The sequence below is a fragment of the Bombus vosnesenskii genome, unplaced genomic scaffold (assembly GCF_011952255.1).
Source record: "Bombus vosnesenskii isolate JDL3184/JDL3185 unplaced genomic scaffold, Bvos_JDL3184-5_v1.1 scf7180000016261, whole genome shotgun sequence".
NCBI lineage: Eukaryota > Metazoa > Arthropoda > Insecta > Hymenoptera > Apidae > Bombus > Bombus vosnesenskii.
This window is the reverse complement of record NW_022884330.1, coordinates 3,813,732-3,835,348: the sequence shown is the minus strand read 5'-3', so window position 1 is coordinate 3,835,348 and position 21,617 is coordinate 3,813,732. Positions and strand designations below refer to the sequence as shown.

The 21,617-nt window shown below is 45.3% G+C and overlaps 1 protein-coding gene across 3 annotated transcripts in view; it reads left to right on the top strand.

Annotated features, from left to right (window-relative positions):
• The window catches only part of LOC117241607 (Krueppel-like factor 6), a 284,714-nt gene that overhangs the window by 97,506 nt on the left and 165,591 nt on the right, over positions 1-21,617 (top strand). For all 3 annotated transcript variants that reach the window (XM_033507473.1, XM_033507474.1, XM_033507475.1), the window contains one exon: positions 17,150-17,315. In XM_033507473.1, coding sequence (XP_033363364.1) covers positions 17,150-17,315 — 166 coding nt within the window. The remainder of the gene's footprint in view (positions 1-17,149; positions 17,316-21,617) is intronic.

Here is a 21,617-nt window from a genome sequence, read left to right as displayed (position 1 = left end):
AGAGCGAGAGTTAGACAACTGCATAGATTCTGTTTTAAACTCTGCTCTAAAATCTGTTGAATAAGTATCTATATATACGAAGAAGCCGTAGATAGGATTTCTTCTATCACTAAATGGAAAGATTACAAGCGTAATGCTTTAATCCCGTGTAGGTAGAATTTTATTTGCTCGCGATTAACACGTTCTCGTACAGAGAATATACTTTGCGCCCAAGTCGTACGATTCGATTTTTAAATTATTTAAAATTTTCTGAGCCTTCATTAACATACTGTTGCGTTACCGTATTTCGCAATTTACTTCATCAATCATACTTATGTCATCAAATTTACAGCATGAATTTATACTAAATCAATAGAACGAGTAAAAATAAAGTTTCTGTCTCTCTCGGTGACTCCGCAGCGGACTTTCTACGAGGCTGGATCGCGAGGGATCGCAGAGTTCGGCCGAAAACTGGTTTCGTTCTGATTTTAAACGGGAGCGAGACACAATCGTACGGCGATTATGATGTCGTACAATAGTGTACAGGCTGGCCATCTTTCGAATTATAGTATAACGATTGATCGCATTAATTGCATCTTCGCGGCAGCGTTGATCCGAAATTCCGACCATAGCACCTTTCCATTCGTCGATTAATCATCGACGAGGATACGACGGACTGTAATTAAATATCATCATTCGATTAAACGTAGCTGTGGACGCGGATGTCTGATTCCCGTGTGTTTATCCGACCTCGGCGCGGCCAGGGAAGCCAACAAGCCTGCAATTACTCGAAACCGCACCGGTGCCTCGACGATCGATCCCCAAATTAGGTGATTGACAGTTCTGGACGCCTGTGAAATCCCGGCAACGCGGAGATCCGCCACGCAACCTTCGATTCCTTCATAGGCTGCCACCATGTTTTCGTTCGTTTCGAGGAGCGTTTGATCGAACAGCCGGTTCGTTAAATATTTGTTCGGCGACTGTTCCGCCTAACAGCTGCGTCGATTCTTCGGTCGACTTGGTCCGTGCTCATTGAATAAACGTCAACGCGTGTTCCTCGTTTCTCGGAACGTTTTACTTGATAAACTGATTCGCATAGTTAGCGAGAAAGAGGCCAACCGAAAAGGCCGTTTCTATTTGGAGAAAACACGAGGCTTTCTATTTTTCATAATCCTCTCAATGAAGCCATCGATGTGCTTTTGCTTACGTGTTTCATTGGCTATGAAAACTATCGTCCGTAATGTTGCGTTCGACGCACGGACCAAGGAAACCATAAAGAAGAACGAAACGTTGTGTTCGGCGCGAACAAGCGGATTTCGCGATGGATCCGCCGCGTGATCGACGAGATCCTTTAAGATTCATGGCCGGACTCTGGGACCGAGCGGAACGTACGGGAACTTGGACGTGGGTCGAGACGGTAGTCGAACGAGCCAGCTAATTTTCTCTTTCTTTCTCCGGCGCATCGTGGCTGCCATTCTACAGCCGCTACGCTTTTAATTGAGCCCCGATCGGTACGCTATCATTGAGATCTAAGCGATCCTGGCAATGACCCGGTGACCGTAATGATCACGTAACGATCGACCACCGCGAAGTTAGATGAGATAACGAACCGTGATATCTGGAATCCGACTTCGTGCAACTCTAAGTACCGATTCCACCGAGAATCGAATGGAAGTGGAGGATAGTCTGATCGCGGCTGTCAGCATTTCCGTAGATCCTATCTCAAGGCTCGAGATAGTTCCGAGCTTCGAGCCGATCTCTTTCTCGCTCCTTGCCCCGTAGAACGTAGAACGGAATCGATCGAACTCAGGGATCGATCTCTCGCGTCGAGCCGCTCGTAGACGTTGTCGTCGAAATTGATTCCTCGGAGCGACGACGTCCGAACGCGGCGAACGTTCTCCGTGATTCTCGAAATCGTTAATTAATCGACGACCGCGAACCGCTCGATCGGATGCACGCGAACGAATCAATACAGCTATTTGTCAGTGTCGTATCGGATCTACGCTGCTTATTGGCAATATCGGATAACCATCTCGAGGCGTTTAATTATGTCGGTTCGCCGATGTTTCATCCGGACGTCAGCTGTGCACATACGACGCTTACGTCGATGAATTCCAGGGTGCTGGTCGTACGTAGTCGCGAGCGTGTGCGCGCGTTGGGTTGTGGCGACGGGCGTCGCTAATGGAACCTGCAATAAGCAGAATAGAAAGCAGACGACACGCGAATTGCGGTCGGAATGAATTCATCGGCTGGGTCGACGAGGAAGAAGAAAGAACGTGGTTATTGGTTCCCCTCCGGTTGGCGATTGGCCGATGTCAGCGGCCGCGGTAGCACCGGCGCACAATTTCTAAATCTCTAAATTACAGGCGGACGTTTATTATCGGAAGAAAGGCACTTAATTTGTACGACCGACTGCTGTTATAAAAGAGAACCGTTCGTTCGTTAAAACGTTCCCGAAGCGGCGTTGCGTGCCTCGTAAATAAAAGGGGAACGGAGGTCGACCATAGCGGAGCACACATTCCGCCCTTGTTCTATGATTATCCTCTCCACTTGTTTCTCGCTCGGATTTCTACGGATATCGTTGGCTGGTGATGGTACTTTGGCAATCTCGTAACGTAACGAAGATACTCGTTGATTGGCGACTTTTTAGATACCTCGTTGCCGACAAGCCGATGATTATACCTAATTTATTCCCATTGGATCATCGAGGTATCAAGGTTCTTAATATTTTGCTCCGGTGCGTTTTTTAGAACGTGATCCTACAGAAGCTGTTTTTTAAGGTGATTTTAGAGGATAGCGTTATTTATCTTGATCTCGATTTATTTATTCAGAAGGAAGTCCACAGTTTCACCGCGTATAGAAACTTTTTGTTGGATGGCGCGTATCGATTTACGGTTCGCTATTGCGCCCGTATCGCGATACGTCGAATTACGTAACGTTCCGCGGCCGGTAATCTCCATCGAGGGATCAAAGTTTAAAGTTTAGAAGATCGAGATATTTAAAATCTGAAAGTTGTGTCTCGACTCGCTCGAATCAAGTCAGTACCAGTACCTACAGCTACTAAGTCGTTTCGTCTCGATTTTCGAGTTGAAAAATGACAGCGCGATTTACAGCTACGTCGTAACTTTATAAGAAACCAGTAGGTGTAATTTCCAGCTAAATTACGATATCTGATATCAGTAAGGCAATCTTCGACGAATTTCTGATAGGAGCTGTACTATACCGGGCCGACTGCTCGCTACTCTCGTTGATTAAATTAAACGGAATTCCAGACTTTAAGCTCTCCCATCTCGTAATCTAAGACTCTAACGTAACAAGAAGAACACAGTGTTTCCAACACGCGAAAACGTATTTTCACGCAGCGTTCTTACGATATTAGACCTTGTAACCGAAAGAAGTGGCGCTGTTATGTCGTTAACGGGATACCTCGATGAGAACGGTATTTTTATAGCCGAGGTTATTGGTAATGGTACAGCGTCTCTTCGTTGTACCACTGCGTTGGTCAAGAATAATGTTTGAAAACTCGGCTTCTTACCATTTTCTTTGTCGCGGTTGTTCTGTCGAACAAGTTTTTCTTTCGAGTTAACACGATCGACGTCTGTTTGCGTTCGATCGAGGATACGTACTTCGTACGGAAGCTACTACATATTAGCTACCGTGGTACACGACACGCGTGTACTTTTACCACGTCACTGCCTCGTCTAATGCCTCTATACGCTTTTAGAACAACATTGGGAATAGATCGGATCTTGACGTTGTATTACAGCCGCACGACTATTAGTCTAGCGACAATCGGACCTAGATAAAATAAATATTGAACCGAGTCCACCGATGGAATGCGTTTGAATAAATAGTGCCTCGTTATCGCTCGACCGACTAGCCTCGCGTTATACTGGACTTTTAGCCGAAGCGATTTACGTCGCAGACGTAACGACGTAAACGGAATAGGGTGGTAGCGCGCTGCTGTTTTCGACCGCGTCTTATCGAATTAATCTTCGTTATTCGTCGGTAATCCCGCGATATCCTATTGACCGTGACGGGATATCAGCGACCAAAGGAACGTAGCCGGCTACGTATTCCAGTTCTAATAATAATGGTTGATTATTTCTATCTTTTCTCTCTTTTTTTTTTTTTTTTTTTAATCCCTCCTTCAATTGGCCCGTCTAATGACTCTCATTCGAGTTGGACGACGGAACCACGAGCACACAGAGTCGGACACGCGGTTTCGTTTGATAGGTCGAAGCCTTCTCTATTCGAACCAATCAGTAGTATTCTCGTTAGGTTGATTTATTGTAAAAAAGCGGCGCGACTCGTGTATCCAACGGGCTCGCGTGCTACAACTATCTGTTTTCAACTGATCGTGGACGTGACTTCATTAACATTTGATTGATCAACACACTGGGGAACTACTGGATTATAATTGAATTCCTGGATAGGATAACCGTTAGCGCGACTATTATTCCTCGTCGGCGAGTGCGTGTTCTCGATACGCGTCGCGTTTGAAGTTATTACGCGCAAGAAAGGAGTATGTGCGCGCTCGCTAAAAGCGAACAAGAGGTTCATCGACAGAGACAAATAGGAGGCATCGGCGTGCACGCGAGAAAATATTAATAGTACCGTTGTCTAGTAATAGTAGTCTTTATCTCGGCGTCGAAACTAACAACGGCTGATAACCGAGGTTGTGGTCGTCTGCAGGCTGGCGGTCGATTCTCGAATATATAAGGGCTGCAAGCGAAACACAGGCTTGGGTCGATGTGCATCGCGGAAATTCGCAGGTTGCAGGATTCGTAAAGCTGTCGGCGGCGGACACAAGTCACGATCTTTAAACATTCTCGTCCGCCAGGTAGCAATAACGAGCCGATAGTTCTTATTGGCGTTTCTGCTTCTATCGTTCCCTCTCGGGTTGGCGACGACCGCGGCGAAGCCAACTGTTAACCGTCCTCGGCCCGTTCGCTTCGATTCTCCTCGCAGGCGCTCAAATGTCATTTCCAGTGCGGCACACGCTCATTGTCCGTTCAGCGTCGAGGTTCGTGCTTCCTTATAGAGGATCCCAACTCTTTCTGTGCGGCACCGACACCGACGGTGAAAAACGGCGTTGCAAGGCCGTTTTAATCGGCTTTTCTTAGGATATCGCCGGCGGCCTGCCAGTACGGCGCGGTGCGGAGCGGTGCGGAGCGGCGCGCAGCCAAGTGGATACCACCGGCGCCATATCTATATTCCATCATTAGTTTCGATGCCGCGTAACCGTTTGGAAAAACCGACGTTACCACGTTCGCCGTGAAACGCGCCGATGTTCACCTTTCGATCCAACGATTCTCGTTTCGCGTCTCGTTCTTCCTTCTTCTTTTATTTCCTCTCGTCACCTTTTATACTTTTACCTCGTTCTTTTATCCGTTGTACGTAAAATGGTCGGATCTCTCTCCTTTTCTACGTCCAGCTATTCGCATTTATGCACACGGCTACGACCGTTTGTCCCGCTCGAGCGCGCGCTCTCGTCCTTCCTCCTACATACGAACGATTACTGTTTCCTACTCTTTTCATCGCAAGCGACATTTTTGTTTAATCAAACAGGTTCCCGGTGGACTGTGCGCCCGCGAGACGCAGGCTCACGACTTCCTGCAGCCGGACGCTGCCCACCGGATCGTACGGTACATTTGAATGTCAACGTTGAACGGACCGACGACTCTCTCGGCTGTTTTAACTTCTCTAGTTTTACCCGTACCTGTTTCTTTTCTTTTTTCCTTCTTCTTTCTTCTTCTTCTTCTTCCCTTTTTTATTTTCGATCTCCTCCCACTAGTTCACCGGCGAAGAAGCTTGCCTCGAGGTGTCCGGATGCTTAGATTCCACCTTTTAACGTTACGTCCAGTTTCCACTGGACGATTCCTCTTCTCGGGGATAGTCGACTCGAACGGCTCGAGCGCGTTTGCTTTTTGCCACGCTTTTTTCCTTTCTCTTTCCATCTCCGTCTCGCCTATTCCCCACCGGCTTCGAACGATACCGCGACGTGTAATTACATTACTTTTAGGAGCGTAATCTTCTTGTTCGGCTTTTGATTAGCGTTCTCCGGCCCCTGCCCAATTAGCGATTACACGGCGCCTTAGCGCGTTTCGTGATGCTGTAGGCCAGCTGACGATAATTGGATGGTAATTCAGAAACGCCTAATCCCGGCACATCGAGTCGACGTTTTCGTCGCGTGTAATTAATCAACTGGTTGCGTGACCACTTATCGGTCTTATTGTCGATACTCGGTTACGGTATCCGCGCGTATAACAAGATTATTGTCCCCGCGATCGCCGCGTCTTGATTAACTCCGGCGAACGGCGGCCAATTTGCATGAGAAAAAAGGCTACGTTGTTCGATTTCGATCGTCTGTCGGAGAACCGGAGAATCATTTATCACGTTCGGTTCTTTATTTAACGACAGCTCGAGTAAAAACAGAAATTTTTATTCCTGTTTCACGTCGGCATGCAAATATTTATGACGTTAAGATTTCATTTTACAATCGTAATGTTATTACCTTACTCTCTCTCTCTTATTGTTCCCTTTCAATTCGAAGATTTCATTTTCTCGCTTTGCAAGCATGTGTTCGCATAGATATCTCGTTCTTTTTATTAACGAAAGATCGAATTATATTATACATTAACGAGCACTTTATTTTTCATTTTTGGTCTCATTAGCTTTTCTAAGGTTAAGTGTCGTGAGACTCGTATTTTTCTTTTTATATATTATTCCCGTTGATCTTGATGATATTTTAATTGTACGTCTTTCGTATGTGACTGAGGATACGAATAATTCAAATACTTGAAGATGATAAGGTTTCCTGAGCGTGTAACCGAGTCAATTCCCGATATTAATGCACGTTCCCACCATGTTATCCGGCTCTTTAATGACAATCGTAGCTCAATCGTAGCGCGTTTAAGGCTAGCCCATTAAACAACGACCGGGTTATTGATCGTTCCTTTAATGTCGCATCGCTCATCGACTGCTTCACCACGCATCGTCGCATTTTTACGTTCCCCGCTCTGCTCTTTTTCCCTACCGGTCGACCGTGGTCGACGAACGGAAATCTATTTCCATGATATCCTCTGATGGCCGTTTAATCATCGCGGAGAAGGAAATTGGCCTGATGGATCGTCGATGCCGCGTCGATTTATCAACGCGAGACGCTCTTGTCGCTGGCGTGGCGTCGCGATCAAATGGATCGACGTAATTTCTTTTACAAATCCGCATTACGTATTCGACGAACGTAGACCTCGAGATTCAATATTCTTGCACGATCGGTCAACGTTCATTCACATAATACTATTAGCGAGAAACCTTTAGAAACTCAACACTATTAACATTCGTATAATATTTGTTATCTATTAACACGCGAGCCTTGCGTGATTCATGATAGTCGTTAGAGGTAAAAGCTTGGATAAAAGCGTTTAGAATTCAACATTAGAGTTTAGTATTCGGCACTTGGTATTTTTCAACTAATTTTATTTTAAATCTTCAGATCGACTATGTTAATAACACATTAACATAATTTAACATTGTGCACGTACACGGATCTACGACTATAAATCAGGATAGATAACCGTTTTGTAAAAGCAGCCAACGGTTCGCCTAATTTCACGCAGAATTTACCATTTGCTTTGGACGTAGCTGCTGCTCGCCATTATCGATTATCCGGTCGATCGTCGATATCAGCTACCACGAGAGGACCGTCTTGGAACGGTAGATCGAATGACTTGCAATCAAATTTGTCGTTCTGTCGGATCGATCGGTGGAAAGATCGAAGTAGGGTGGATTTCTTGGAGCAGGAACGCCAAGATATCGTAGAGACGCTATAGCTCTCTCACGGCTAGGGAAAACTTTCGTTTTCGCACGCCTGTTAAAATCAATAAACCGTACGTTGTACCGTTAACGAACCAATAATTAGTCGCGGGGTAATGAAGTCCGCGGCGGGTATCTCGACGGGGATTAAGCTCTCGTTGAATTAGTGCCACCGCAGGGAAGAGTTTCATAAACACCGGTAGCAGATCGTTCGAAAGCATATCGATGCCTCTGCGTCCTCTCTCTTTCTCTTTCGTTCCCCCTTTTCGCGCTCTCTCTCTCTCTCTCTCTCTCGTTCCACGGCGCTACATGCATTATGCTTATGAAGTGCCTTCGTGCGTGACTTATTTTCCTAAAGAGGCTTCTGCTCAGCCAACATGAGACAGTGAATTCATGTATTTACGTTAATACCATCGAGTGAAATTACGTCTGACGTTCAGCCTGTCGCGATCGTATCATTTCGATTCGGCTTCCTGCCGTAACGTTTCCAAATTACGCGATTAGATCGTTCGTTTCGCGAATGTCCAATCGATACGATACGATACAATACGATAGAAGCTTTATTTTTTTCTGTTCTATATAACGCTATCGGTAAACTTCTCTTTTTTAGATTTGCTGTTGCAAAATAGAAATATCATTCCCATTCGGATCCTACGCCATAACTTTGCAATAAAATACGATGTCTCTGGTTTTCAACGCGACTTCTAATTCACGCCACCCATCGAATCGTATCACAAGAACTATGATCGAATTAAAAGGTAGATTTCACGGCGAATAAAGTGGCCGGCTCGCAAACGAGCGGCTCGAGCGTGACTGATTTCGAGGCCGAGGCTCGGTATTCTTCTTTCCACGGATGAATCTGGTATGCCACGAGGTATCGTGCCGCATAAAAGGACCTGGGTACACGCCCAGCCGCATCTCACGGGACCAGGGGCCATGGCTATTCATACGTCGGCCGCACCATAATGCGTTGCCCACACGAAGGCCGTCGCGCGAGAACCGACCACGTGTGGGTGAGAAACGCGCGCGCAGGTATTTCGTTCGGCGCTTCCTGCTCGTTTAATCAATGACATCTTTAAGCTGCTAGACGAATGGCAAAACCGAGATGGCGAAACCACGCGTTCGTGTAGCGGGTTGCATCGTCGATCCTCGCCGTGCCCTCCTGCCTCGAAAGTGGATCCCCCTTCCTCGCTAGTCAAACTGCAAATCTTCGACGATGATGAGCCTGCTTAGCTGGCCTGAGAGCGATAGTAATTAACACAGAGAAACATAGAAATAGCGATAGAAAGAGAGGAAGAGAGAGAGGAAGACAGGCAGTCTTTAGCGCATGGGATAATTAGGAAATAAAACGTTATTGCGTTGGTTATATAAGATACGAAAAGGAATAATCTCAAAAGAAATAAGTTGATTCGCGATTCAGCAATTGCAGAATGACGGCGGAATCCATCTCAATTTCAGTCACTGTACAAATTTCTGATACGTTAAAACGATATAGTTTTCTCTTCTCATCTGGCGACGGAACAAACGCTGGACAAAGATCCGATCCCATTGATCCTTTTTGGTCTGTGGAGACAGCGTAGGGCCTGGTGCAATTAGCCGGATGCATCGGTCTAAACAACCGCGACGCGATTCCCTTCGGTGCAACCCCGTCGAGACTTTCACCAACACGTCGCTTCAGTCGCGGCACGTAGCCGTTCACAGATGCACTGGATCTTGCACCATCGCGTATACACGCGCGTGTACTCGCGCACACGCTCGCATGCGCCCGACACAGGCATCTTTATTGCACGGTATATTCACACTAGGCGTAATATCTCAGCGCGCGGACGGCGCGTATAATCAATGACATCTTTACGAGGAGAGCGATAAGCCGGCGAATTCCACGAGAGCAAACGCATCGTGGAAAACGACGAAACAAGGAACGGTGAAATTTTATAGAAAACTAGTGGGATCGATCGGAAGGGGAAGAAGGAAGAGAAAAAGATATAGCAACGATGGTTGCAACGGTGCAAAGGAATTACAAATGGAAGAAGCGTCTCCGATGTCGTGTGACGAAACCGTCGTTGTTTAATTCCTTTATCGCGCGATTTTTACACTCGCGGAAGTCTCAACCGTATCGATGTTGCGATCAAAGGATTAATTCGCATGTACGTACGAACTTGTTCGACATCTCCTTCTTTCGTTTCGCCTTATCATACACGACAACGTTCTTGTATACGTCTTGGAATGGTTTCGCCGTCTGTTCCCTTATTTCTACTCTCGTGGGACCGGAGATCAAGCGGCGATGATGTCACGAGGCGTGTCTCGTATCGCGAAACGTGCGCAGGATTTTTGATCCCGGTATTTTTCTCCTTTTCTGTTGTTTCCCTCGTGCCAGTGTTTCGTTTTCATGGCCCTGTTTAACATCGACCACGAACGGTCGATGTCTTGCTTCACCCGCGAGCGAACGTGAACTGCGTTTCACCTGCGACCAGGCTGTTTTCGACGGGAACACCGGGCCTCGATCGTTGAATATATTTTTAGGAATGCGGGATTAGGGCAGAAAACGATCGACCACGGCGAAGCCAATCCACGAATAAATTATTTATTAGGAACTGGCGCGGTGAAAGGTAGAAAGCGCGGTCCATCTCAGTACCTAGCAGGGAAAAAACCATACGATTTGTTGCGCAACGCCGTAGCGTGGAAGGATGAAAGTTACCACGCTGGTGGAGTCGATTTTCGCAAAAATAACGCTACGGTCGTTCCTCCGTTCGATTGGCGGCGTGTAACGACCACCGTAGAAGTTCTACGACCTCCTAATTGAATTCAATCCCGGTCGAAAAAGGCTGGAGCCACTGCTGGTTGGCCGCAGATGTCGCGGTAAAAAGCAAATTAACGTCGGAAAGAGTGATACGAAGGTGAGAAAAAGGGTTCGTTCCCGATGGAAATCGAGGACGAATGGAAACTGCGTTCGCAACGTTATGGGGACGCTCGTCCTTTCCTCGAATTAGCGCTTCCTTCACCGTGTAGTTCTCCGCTTTTATTTCGTCCGTTTCGCTTAACGAGCACCTCTCATCCCAAATAAGGGGACGAACGACCGGTGTCATAAACATTCCCGGCGCTCGAATTGAGCCGTCCGAAGTGGTTCCGTGTTCGATCGCGATTGACAGTTTCGTAAAAAGGTCCGTCCTTGCTGTAACGATACGCTGCAAGATGTATGATTCCGTTTCGAAGAACCGTGCCTCTAATTTGCTCTGCTGTCGTCGAAATGCGGGACGTGGTCGAACCATTTCGTCGGGAATTCGCGAGTAGAATTTCGGAGGAGTCCGGGTTTCTTTCTCCATGTTTCAAGACGAAGAAGATAAGTTTCGGTGTATCGATTGGGTATCAAGCTTTTTGCTTTCATATGATCGTATAACACCACTTTTCGTGGAACGCATTGCACTGATTTCTTACCTACAATTTCGGATACAAATGGTCCGTTATTTTAATATGAAATACTTCGTAAATTATTTACCATCTACGTCTGCAGCCATATATCAAAGCTTTCATAAGAGTAAAGTAGCTTTTACACAGCATCGTGTAATCGCTTTTAATTACTCGCAACTATAGCTTGCGCAATTAATTACCGTTGCATTTACACCTTGTTAACATTCACCGATGAATAACACTACGAAGGTAACCGAAAGTATCGGCGTTCGAAGGTCAACTTGGAATTCGTTTAATACGCTTGAGTAATTTCTTCGACAATTATATCGAATAATTCACGCGATACGAACGAGGATGAGAATTCGATTGTCGATGAAGGATATAAATCGTGGCGGAGATATAGTACGTTCGGCAGGTTGTGTGAAAGGGCCAATGCAAAAGAAGCGAAACAGGGAAGGTGGCCACGGGGCACGGCCGCTCGGTAAATAAGGATAATACCGCGTTCCAAAGGTCCGTGCACCGTGCGCCGCCGGTTAATTTGGTCAGCCTCGATTAGCCCCGTAAGACTTACAGCGGCCAGTAAACTGATTTATCCGCACTCCGCCGCCGCTACTACTCGCGCGCAACGTTAATGAAGACAGTTGTGCCGTTCAGACACGTACCTGCCTGGATCACCTTTGCTCGTCTGGCTAAAAAGAAGTCGGGTTACCCTGCGTTTTGCATAATCTGCTCGACGTCAGTTTCGAGCAATCAATAATTGCGGTGCTCTTAATGCGTATGTATTAGACGTGTATGCGTTCGATCAAGTGAATAGTTGCCGAGATTGGTCACGTGCAGCGAACTACTAAGTTGGACGTTTTAAATTGAGACTTGTCGTGCTTCGTTTCTTTAAATATGAAGTTCTTCGGTTGCTTGCTCGCAGGTTGATTTCTTCCGTTTTATAACAGTTACTTAACGATACATCATCGCGTGGAAAAGTAAGAGAGTTACATTGTTCGTAACATTTGTACGAATCCTATTTCAGAAGATCTCGTTCCAAGATATTATTAAATGTTTCCATAAGACTGGAATTCCTTGCAAATCTGTTTTCGATGTCTTTTGAGTAATACACGATGATGCATAAAGCAATCGTATCGTTGGAAATTATAAAGAAAATACAGAAAGTACTGTGGTATCACAATATTTTTACGAGTCCAAGAACTACATTCGCGTCGTACATCGATACTCCTTTCCTATACGCAATTATCTCGAAACCGATCTTATCACGCAACAAGTTCGGCTATTTTCAACGAATGACGTTATATCGAGCAAGAAATGGAGAAAAAACGTGTTGCAATGTTCAAGGTTATGGGTCGATCGCACGTTACCGTGGACAGACTAATTCGTCGTCTCAAAAATTGCTCTATAAACACCCTATCTCTGGTAATGTCTACATCGGCTGTTAACCTAATCTCGCGCGCGTCGAGCTTGCATGGCCGCGGCGCGTACGCCGAGCCGATCGTAATAAAAAGAAACCGTGTATAATATATAATGGGCCTATCTTCGTAATAACTCGTAGTTACTTCGGCCACGGTAGATCTTGCCGATAATTCCAAAGACAGCCATAAGCCGGCCGTTGTGCACATGCTCGCCTCCGATCCTCTAGGAAGGCCAGGACCCGTCGACTAATTTATTCCTCGTGCCCGACCCGAAACTCTTTGTATTTTATAGTGGCAACGTTATCCATCGATGCATCGATTTTTCCAGCGCCAACCATTTGCGGATCTCGCGTCGACGATTTTAATCTCGACTCGATGAAATTGTAGAAGGTGCACGGGAAATTCAAATGTCAAGGCTCAACAACGGTATTTTTCACGGAGAAGATGGATACGCGAATGGAACTTGGTTGAATTTAAAGTAAAACGAGATAAACGAGAAACAGATGATCGCAAATCGGTCGTCTCTATCTTACGGAAATTTCGTTATTTCAGTGTCAGAGTATATCTCTTTTGTGAACGGAACGCCAAAGAACTTAGAACGACTTCTAACTTTCTATAAGATTTAATTACTGCCTAATTGGCGACCAGCCGCTGGCTCAAGAAGAATATTCGTTTCTTCTGTCTTTCTCGCCTCTTCGACGTACACATCCACGCACATCTGACAAATGAAAGAACCCGGTATCAATTTCCCTAGACGACGGCTCATTAAAAGTTATCGATCACTGCTTTGCTAACGTATTATTATATTTATTAGAGGTCATTATCCATATTAAATTTTCTTAATTACGTTTAACCGATCTAATAACGTCTTACGATAATGCGCTAGCCTATGTTCGATCTCTGCTGCTCTTTTGCATAAATTATCGCGGGGACAGCGACCGGTGTAACTGCGAGCTGGCAATGAATTGATCGCCGGCCATTTTTATCACGAAACATTTGTAGTAATTAAATTAATTCCGCCGGGATTCGTTCGGTCGTGGATTGCCTAACGAATGATTGATGAACGTTATATTCTCATTACCAGTCGCTACTGTGGGAACATATGTACGTATAATATGCAGTATATAAGCTGCTACATATGTTCCTTATATATCTCGAGCGTACCAGCATCATTAAGAACAGTTTACCCGGTCTTTCATTAGTCATCGCAGATTTAATACGTCGTTTGATTTCATCCGTAGAACAGCAGGTTCGCCGTCGTTTCGTTCCTTTTTTAAAAGAGGCTCAGGTATCGTAGATTTTGTACCGAGACAAATCGCGTGAAACGGTACATGGAAAGAGAGACGGATCTCTTTGCTGAATTCTCGTTAAAACGTATTGATTTACAATTCGTTATTGCGTACGCGTCGTCGTACATCGAATGAAGATTGCTCGGGAAACGAATGACGCAAGCTAACCGAAGCATATTGCGAAATTTAAGGATTTGCCTTCAATTTTGTCAATAAGTTCTCCATTGGCATGTTAATCTTAGGCGTGTGGAATTTTCCAATTGTGGAACATGTAAGTTTTCAAATTTCTAAATCTTCAAGAATTATAAAAACAAATCTGCAATTCGCAACTGTACCGATAATCTCGTTAAACTCTTGCACCTCAGCGTTACGTAGAAACGAATATTATTTGCATATCATAATTTCAGCAGATTTATTATATCCGTTTGTTGGAAGATCCTAAATCGATCGTAAACCGAGTTCCTCAATTAGAACAGCGAGATTGCAAAGACTGCGCCATTTTTTCGCGTCGTGATACGCATGCCACAACGATTTCATTCTCGTGGCCGAAACTACAAGCGAACCTGCTAGACCCTTGTCCCCAGTCATGAATAACAAATGCACGTAACGACGAGTTTCCTGAAAACGAGAACACCGCCATGGGCGTGTCTCGCGTGACGAGTATCTCTTTTTTGGATCGATTTGCCGGTTCATTTCGCAAGTTCTTCCTATTCCAGACACGATCCGCGATTACAAACATCGAGTTATTATCGTGAGCAAATTTCTGCTTATGTCAAATGTCGCGTGCGGTAGATTATTGCCGAATGTTATCGCGTTACCAAGAAAGTACGAATCGATAGTTTGACTAGCCGAACAAATTGAAATAATCTGGTAAGAAAAAAATGCTGATTCGTTGAGTCGACCAATCTATTCGCTCTCTTCTTTCGGCCCTCCTCCGTTTTGGCCTTGATCTTCAAGTAGTCGATCAATTTCCAATTTTAATAAATCTATTTCTAAAGTAGAAATTTAATTTTTTCAGCGTCGTCGGTTATTTCGTCGATCCTCGCCGAAAAGCAACGTCGTCTGATTCTTCAATAATTTTTTACACTTCGCGAGATACGCTGGATTCTTTGTTTATTCAAACATCTTCATCTCGGTCGAGTGTACTTTTGCTTCTACTCCGCTGCATGGAATTGTAACACTAAATAAACGGACGTGAAACCAATGGAAATCTCTAACGTTCAAGATTTCCTTTCCTACGTAAAGATACTTCGTTCCAAATCTATTTTGAAATACCAGAAACCAATGGATATAGACCAATGGCAATCGTAGCAGCCTACATCGGAAACGTTTTATTTTCTCTTGGCATTGTCCACGATTTGTTAACCGTACAACGTTACCACTTCATCCAGTTGTCAACCGGATTACGTTATTAGCCGTGTATCGTGTCGCACGACGCGATACCGTTCGTTCGAAGCTGTACGGAAAGGCGGGGGCGGTGGACGGTCGATTTTCATTGCCGATATATGCTCGAGCATTCCCACGTCTCGTCAAGGCATTACCTGGAAACAATCGTGCTTTCTCGGTGGTCGAAGCGTCTCGTCGCTGTAAATTTGATCTTCCGCCCGACTGTTTTGTGAATCCGATACCGGCACGGATCCTTCGCGCGAGTACTCGTAGAATACAAAATGCCTCTTTTTCGTTGTCGCCCGTGACGACGATTTCTTCTCCTCCACCGAAACAGGTTGTACCGAAGGGTTGAACGAAATCGATACCAGATCGACAGCGTTCTGTTGGGCGGTTCGATAATTGGGCAATTTCGGTTTTTCGCTAAGGATGGAATTGAGATTGGGAGAAAAGACTTTCGTTAGCGTGGATCAGACGAGTTTGTTATTAATGTGTCGAGCGAATTAGACGAGTTATTTTCTTGAACATTGAAATATCGCCGGAATTTAGATAATCATGAAAGAGGAAACCTATAACGTTGATACGTGCGCTTCAAGTGCGATTGTTGACAGTGGATTTATAGCCGCGTTTTTGTACGAATTCTGTAGAATAGGATGTCTCTCATTACTGTCGAAACTTGTTTTAAATCTTCTTTTAATCCTGATCCGAGATATTAATCCGTGGCAATAAGAATCGCAATCAGCGATCAGGACGAAAAATTCAAATGCAAGTTTGTGTCCGATGTCGTTCTCGCGTGTGGCACGGCCATAAATCTTGGCAAACGGAGGGAAATACGCAAGTTATTAAGCGCGACAGGCGAATGCCGATGATGATCTTATAATTACTCGGATTACAAAAACATAACGAAGACAAATCGACGAGTCGATTCCTTTGAAGTTATGCTTTCCCTCGAATCATCACGCTTGTAACCCAACAACTTGTTTCCACAATCTTATCTTCAATATGTTTTAAAAGCAGAGCAATCCTCGTTAACACGAGCTTACCTATAAATAATATATTCTCGCCTTTCGATGAGATTTAACGTAATTCAGGAAATCATTTGGACGCGCGAAAGTGATTTTGGTTCTCGTTGATCGCGCCCACTGTTCGTTCGACAATCGAAGACGATCGAGAAAGTCAAATAGCATCGCTGCTATAGACAGTGGGCAAGCTCTCGGGTCATTCGAATCTCGTGGGAACTGGTCGTGATTAGTCCACGTCAATAGCAATGCTAGTTATGCTAATTGCGCGAAAGCACTTGGGCCTGCTACCAGCATCGTGCTCTGCAGCAGATAAGCTAGGTACGAAGGTAGTACCTTTGGCTATCGATTTATCGGGCTCACTCCCTCGGAGAGGTTTCAGATCGGCCGCTCTCGATCATTGAAGCGCGATAACTTCGACCGTGGAGCGCGTGAATTTCGTTTCGGATTATAAGGCGATTCAGAAACGGGTATTTTCAACGTATCCTGTATTTCCATTCAAATGTTTGAATATTAGATTTGAATATTTGTATTTTAATTAGTAAGGAATTTTTAATCTCCTCTGATCTAAAAGGAAAAAAGAAAAAAAAAGAAAAATTCTTTCATTTTCACACACTCGGCGGAACAGTAAAATCGAACAAGATCTAACGCGTAACTCGTCTCGCGATACGCGTTCAGCGTAGCAGAAGTTCTAATTACACAGTCGGGTAATTCTAAATTCAGGGAATTAACATCTAGGCAGCCGTTGTTTCATTACATCGAGCCAAAGGGAAGCTCATTTTGCAAAATTGATTGTAGCATGCATTAACGAGCATGTTCGTTTCTGTTTCAGGCGGCGGGACCACCGGTGCAACTGGAACCAGTGGATCTGTCCGTGAAAACTCCTGTGGTGTTGCAGGTGCCTCGGTATAGTCCAGCGGCTATAATTACCGCCGCGGCTAGAAGAATCCCTTCACCTTCGACGACGCCTACACCGCCGCCGCTCTCCATATCTACGGGTGAGTCGACGAATTTTCACAATGCATGCATACACCTATTCAACGCTAAAGAGATTCTTCGTTAGCGTCAATTCAGAGTGAAAAATGCAAATATCGCAAGCGACAAATTTCTTTATGTGCATACCTTTAATTCTTTCGCCGCGATAAGCCAACGAACGTCAATTCGATATTTGTCGGATCGTTTAAAATACCTGATACGTTGTTAACATAGTTTTCTAATACAAGGGGGTCGATAAGCATAGTTAACGCTTGGCATAGTCCGCATTGGGCCGGGGCATTCGAGTGGCGCGTTTAAAATTCCAGCGCTCGCAACACCGTAGAACTACACATTATGAACCAAAGGCGAAGGAAAGCAACACTATCGGCTATCGCCTGTCTCTATGCGCGCGTGTGCACAGGTGCACGATCCTGCATACACCTATAATAGTATCATGGAACAGTCGTGGCTGGAAAGTGGCTGCGCTCTCGCTTATGGATAAAACCGCGGAGATCTCCGGCGATTGCGCTTGCTTTATGGGTTAATTATGGACGATTTTTTCTACATACCGCTTGCGGACGAGCCCACAAACCCTAGCCATTCTATAGAAGATCGATTTGCTCAGCAAACCGCGTTTTACGAACGAGTCAAGGCTATACAAGCGATAGCTCGCGTCCTTGCGAACGCAACCGATTAACCGAGCTGCATTGCTACTAGGATAAGTGTGTTTGCATCGTTAGTGATACAACTCGACTAGGTATAGAGAATTTCATATATTTGGACTTCATTGAATATTGTGATAAATACAAGAGTATGAAAATACTTTTACGCTGTACGAAAGATTAATTCCAGCTAATTATTGAAAGTGACAGGATTTAGATCTTTCGCTTCTACGATTATTAAAAGCGTGCAGGTGCTTTTGACTCGACGAGTGAATCTTTTTACAAATTTCATTACGTCTCATGTAAATGTCAAATAGAGAGCAGATGGTAACGCTGTAAAAAAGAAGAGCATTTGGAGAATGTGTGGAGCAGATTGTAGTACTCCTTGCGCTTAACGCGGTCGTAGAACGCGTGGAATTACCTTGTTCCGATAGCCCGTGCCCCGAAACGGTACGACGCAAAAAAAGGACTGGTTCCCGAAACGATCCTATGAGACGTTAATGGCCACCGGAGAACTAGCAGTTACTTAGGCAGCGGTAAAAAGTTGTTACGTTTGCTCGCGTAAAATAGCCACGCGATGTAGCGCGTTTAAACCATTTGGGACCGCGAAATAGTTCGGTTGGGGGCACGGGCCACGCCTCTTCTTTATTAAGTGTATCACCAGCTACGAGAGAAAAAAGCGTCGCAAGAAGGGTATAAAGGAAAAGAAGAGACAAGCGTGCAACGACGCAGCGCTCCAGTCTGCTTCTGGCTAGCATTTGGACCCGCATTCACTTCCATTTCTGGATTAATGACCACGCACACCTGCACAAAGCGGAGTCCGAATGCGATTGGGGTCGCAACCCGTAGTCCTTGCCCCGGGGCATCGTTGTCCTATAGTCACCGTGTTCGTCGTCTCGAAACGCCGCGAGAATACTTCTCTGCTCGAGGAGCACCCGTTCGCTGACTGCCGATTGGCAATTTGTCCGAGCCGTGCCGCGGGTCTCGTGGGCATACATGTTTGTAACGTTCAATGGGGCACCATATGCGACTCTTCTCCGAGATAAATCTGTTGGAAATTATGATGGAGGGGGGGGGGGGGGTTAGTATTGGCAGATCGATGTTTAGAAGAAAGAAAGCGTTTTGAGAAAATTCAGTAACGATTCGTGAATCCTATTTACGATTGGTACATCTTATCGTACTTACGTGTAGTCATTTTGCTATACGATTTATTTTCTATGGTAGTTTTCTCTGGTAGCTTCAGGCTGATTCATCGAACAGATTCATACTGGTTTTGTGGATGAAAACGTGAATGGTTAATACACTTGCCGATACGTTGCGTTCGGCATTCGGTTTCGATGATGTCGAACGAAAAATTATAATAATCGAAAATCTCAGCGATCTTGAAACCTGAAGCAAGGATTTGTAAGCAAGTAGAAGCATTCGAGTCCTTAGGAAGGCACCCTCGGTTTCCTTACAGTTGATCGGTTTGCGGCCGCAGCTGCCAGCGATATAATACAAGCAGATATTGAGCATAGGCTTCGAATGTCGAGCCTCCCCTTTCCAGGTTCGACTCGAGGCCGTGTATAACGGCTCGCGTCCGTTTCCTCGCGCGTCCATAAATCGCCGCTTGGTGGCTATCGGAAAATTCCGATCGTGCGTGGATACCATATACGCGAGCAGAGCTGGCCGACCTGTTGTGGCACTCGCTGCACATTCAACAGCGGCTCGATTTCTGCGTTCAGGATGTCCGAAGGTCTGTTTACGCAACGAAAAATAAAACACCTTGAGAATCGGCCGAGCTCATCCTCGTCGATCGAACGACGTTTTGACATCTTAGCCGGCCAAGGATTTCGTAATTTAACGATCGAAATGCAAGGATGAGTCATCGGTGTGAGAATAGTTTGTTTCCTCGCGTGGTTCAAAATCTTTGCAAGGTACCGCACACTTTCGAGTAGTCGGTTAAATGCCACTGTCGTTATTTTATTCTTGGGATGGTTCGTGGTTTATAAAGAATTGGTTGACACGTGAAAACAAAGCAGAGTAGAATGTTGTTTCTGAAAAATTGATAATTTGGCACGACACAATGTCTGTCGCATCTTCTTAAATTGTACAGTTAACGTCGTTTATTATTCCACGTACATTGATGAGTAATATAACTCGGGGCACTGTAATTCGTCTTAAACACCAGTCTAAACGTACCTTTCGTCACGCCAAGTCGAAACCACGGGAATTTTTGAAGCATAATGAACGACCAGTGATCATCGCAAATTTCGAAACACCGGAACGAATCCCATCAAGAAAGCACTTCGCCTGGTAGAATGATATTACGGCATACCTCGTGAACATAGTGCGAGGCCGATTAAAAATGGCAATTAATGTCCCCTACGTTCAACTATATGCACCGTGATAAATCACACGGCCGAACGTTTCGTAAAACGACGACGGTCGAAATTGTCGAAATTCGTAGACTTGAGAAGGCGTTTCACACACTCGGCTGAAACGTTGGATTTCTACGAACGTTACCTTCGATCCTACGGCTAAATCGTAGTGCAAAAACGAGCAATTAAGGACGTACGAATACTCAAAGCAGGCATTTACCGTGTTCCTTTTCTGTGTTTCGTTGGTCGGACCCATTAACCGTCGAGAGACTTTCTAGCGTATTAGCCGGCACGATCTCGTAAAAGTTGACGAGCACATTAGCGTGGTACTGTGGCGTTGTTGCGGCCTCGTGGTCGTGGTCGCGGCTTTCATCGAGCTCCCCTTTCGACTCCCTTTTCGAAACGTTGCCCGTTATAAAGGAAACTTGTCACGCGTCACGAGGGATACGAGCACGAGCGTCCCACGGATCTAGAAGTGACGTCAGTCAGGCTGTTTGCGTACGCGAACGTCCACGGGGCGTGCAGCGATTCGGTAAAAGGGCCCCGCTGTGCGAAAGTGATTCGCCGCTGCGGTAATACTCCTCGCATATAGATACCATCCGAGTGAAATTAGAAATTTGCCGAAGGTCGTTCTTTCGTTTGTATTCCGCGCCGATCGAAATTAATATGGGCCTCGGTTCGCGGGGACGCGACTACACGGGCGGTCAACCAAAGCGAGCGCGTCGATGTTTCTCGACTTTATTTGAAAATTGCAATAGCGAAAGTAATATGTTTCTATGTTCTCCGGTAAAACATAGAAAACGGAAATATTTCGCGAAAGAAGTTGCGTTTCGGCGTTAATAAATTTTTAAATGCGGATTAAATATTGTTACAACGAAGCATCGTGAGTACGTACAAAGATTACAGTTGTATTAAAAATCTAAATTCTATCTAAATACGAATAAGAATCTTACGAACTTTATTTCGCTGATATTATAGACACTTGGACGAAGCTCGCGCCACAGCGTTAAATTATCTCCACGTACAGTGGTGGCGCGGAGAAGATCGGAATTCCGTGGCAATTAATATTATTAGCGTAATTGCGAGGCGTAGCCGCGCGAGATAGACACCTTTATTGTCTATTCCAGCGCATAATTAAAGAAAGTTGTTGGAAGAGACGCGTCGACTTTTCATTGAAAATTATCACGTGGATTTTGCTCGCCTCGAAAGCACAGATACATATCTGATGAAACTTTCCCGGTGAAAGTCACGGATGATTCGCCATTCCAGTTTTTCGTACTCTCGTCTACGTTTCCTTCGATCT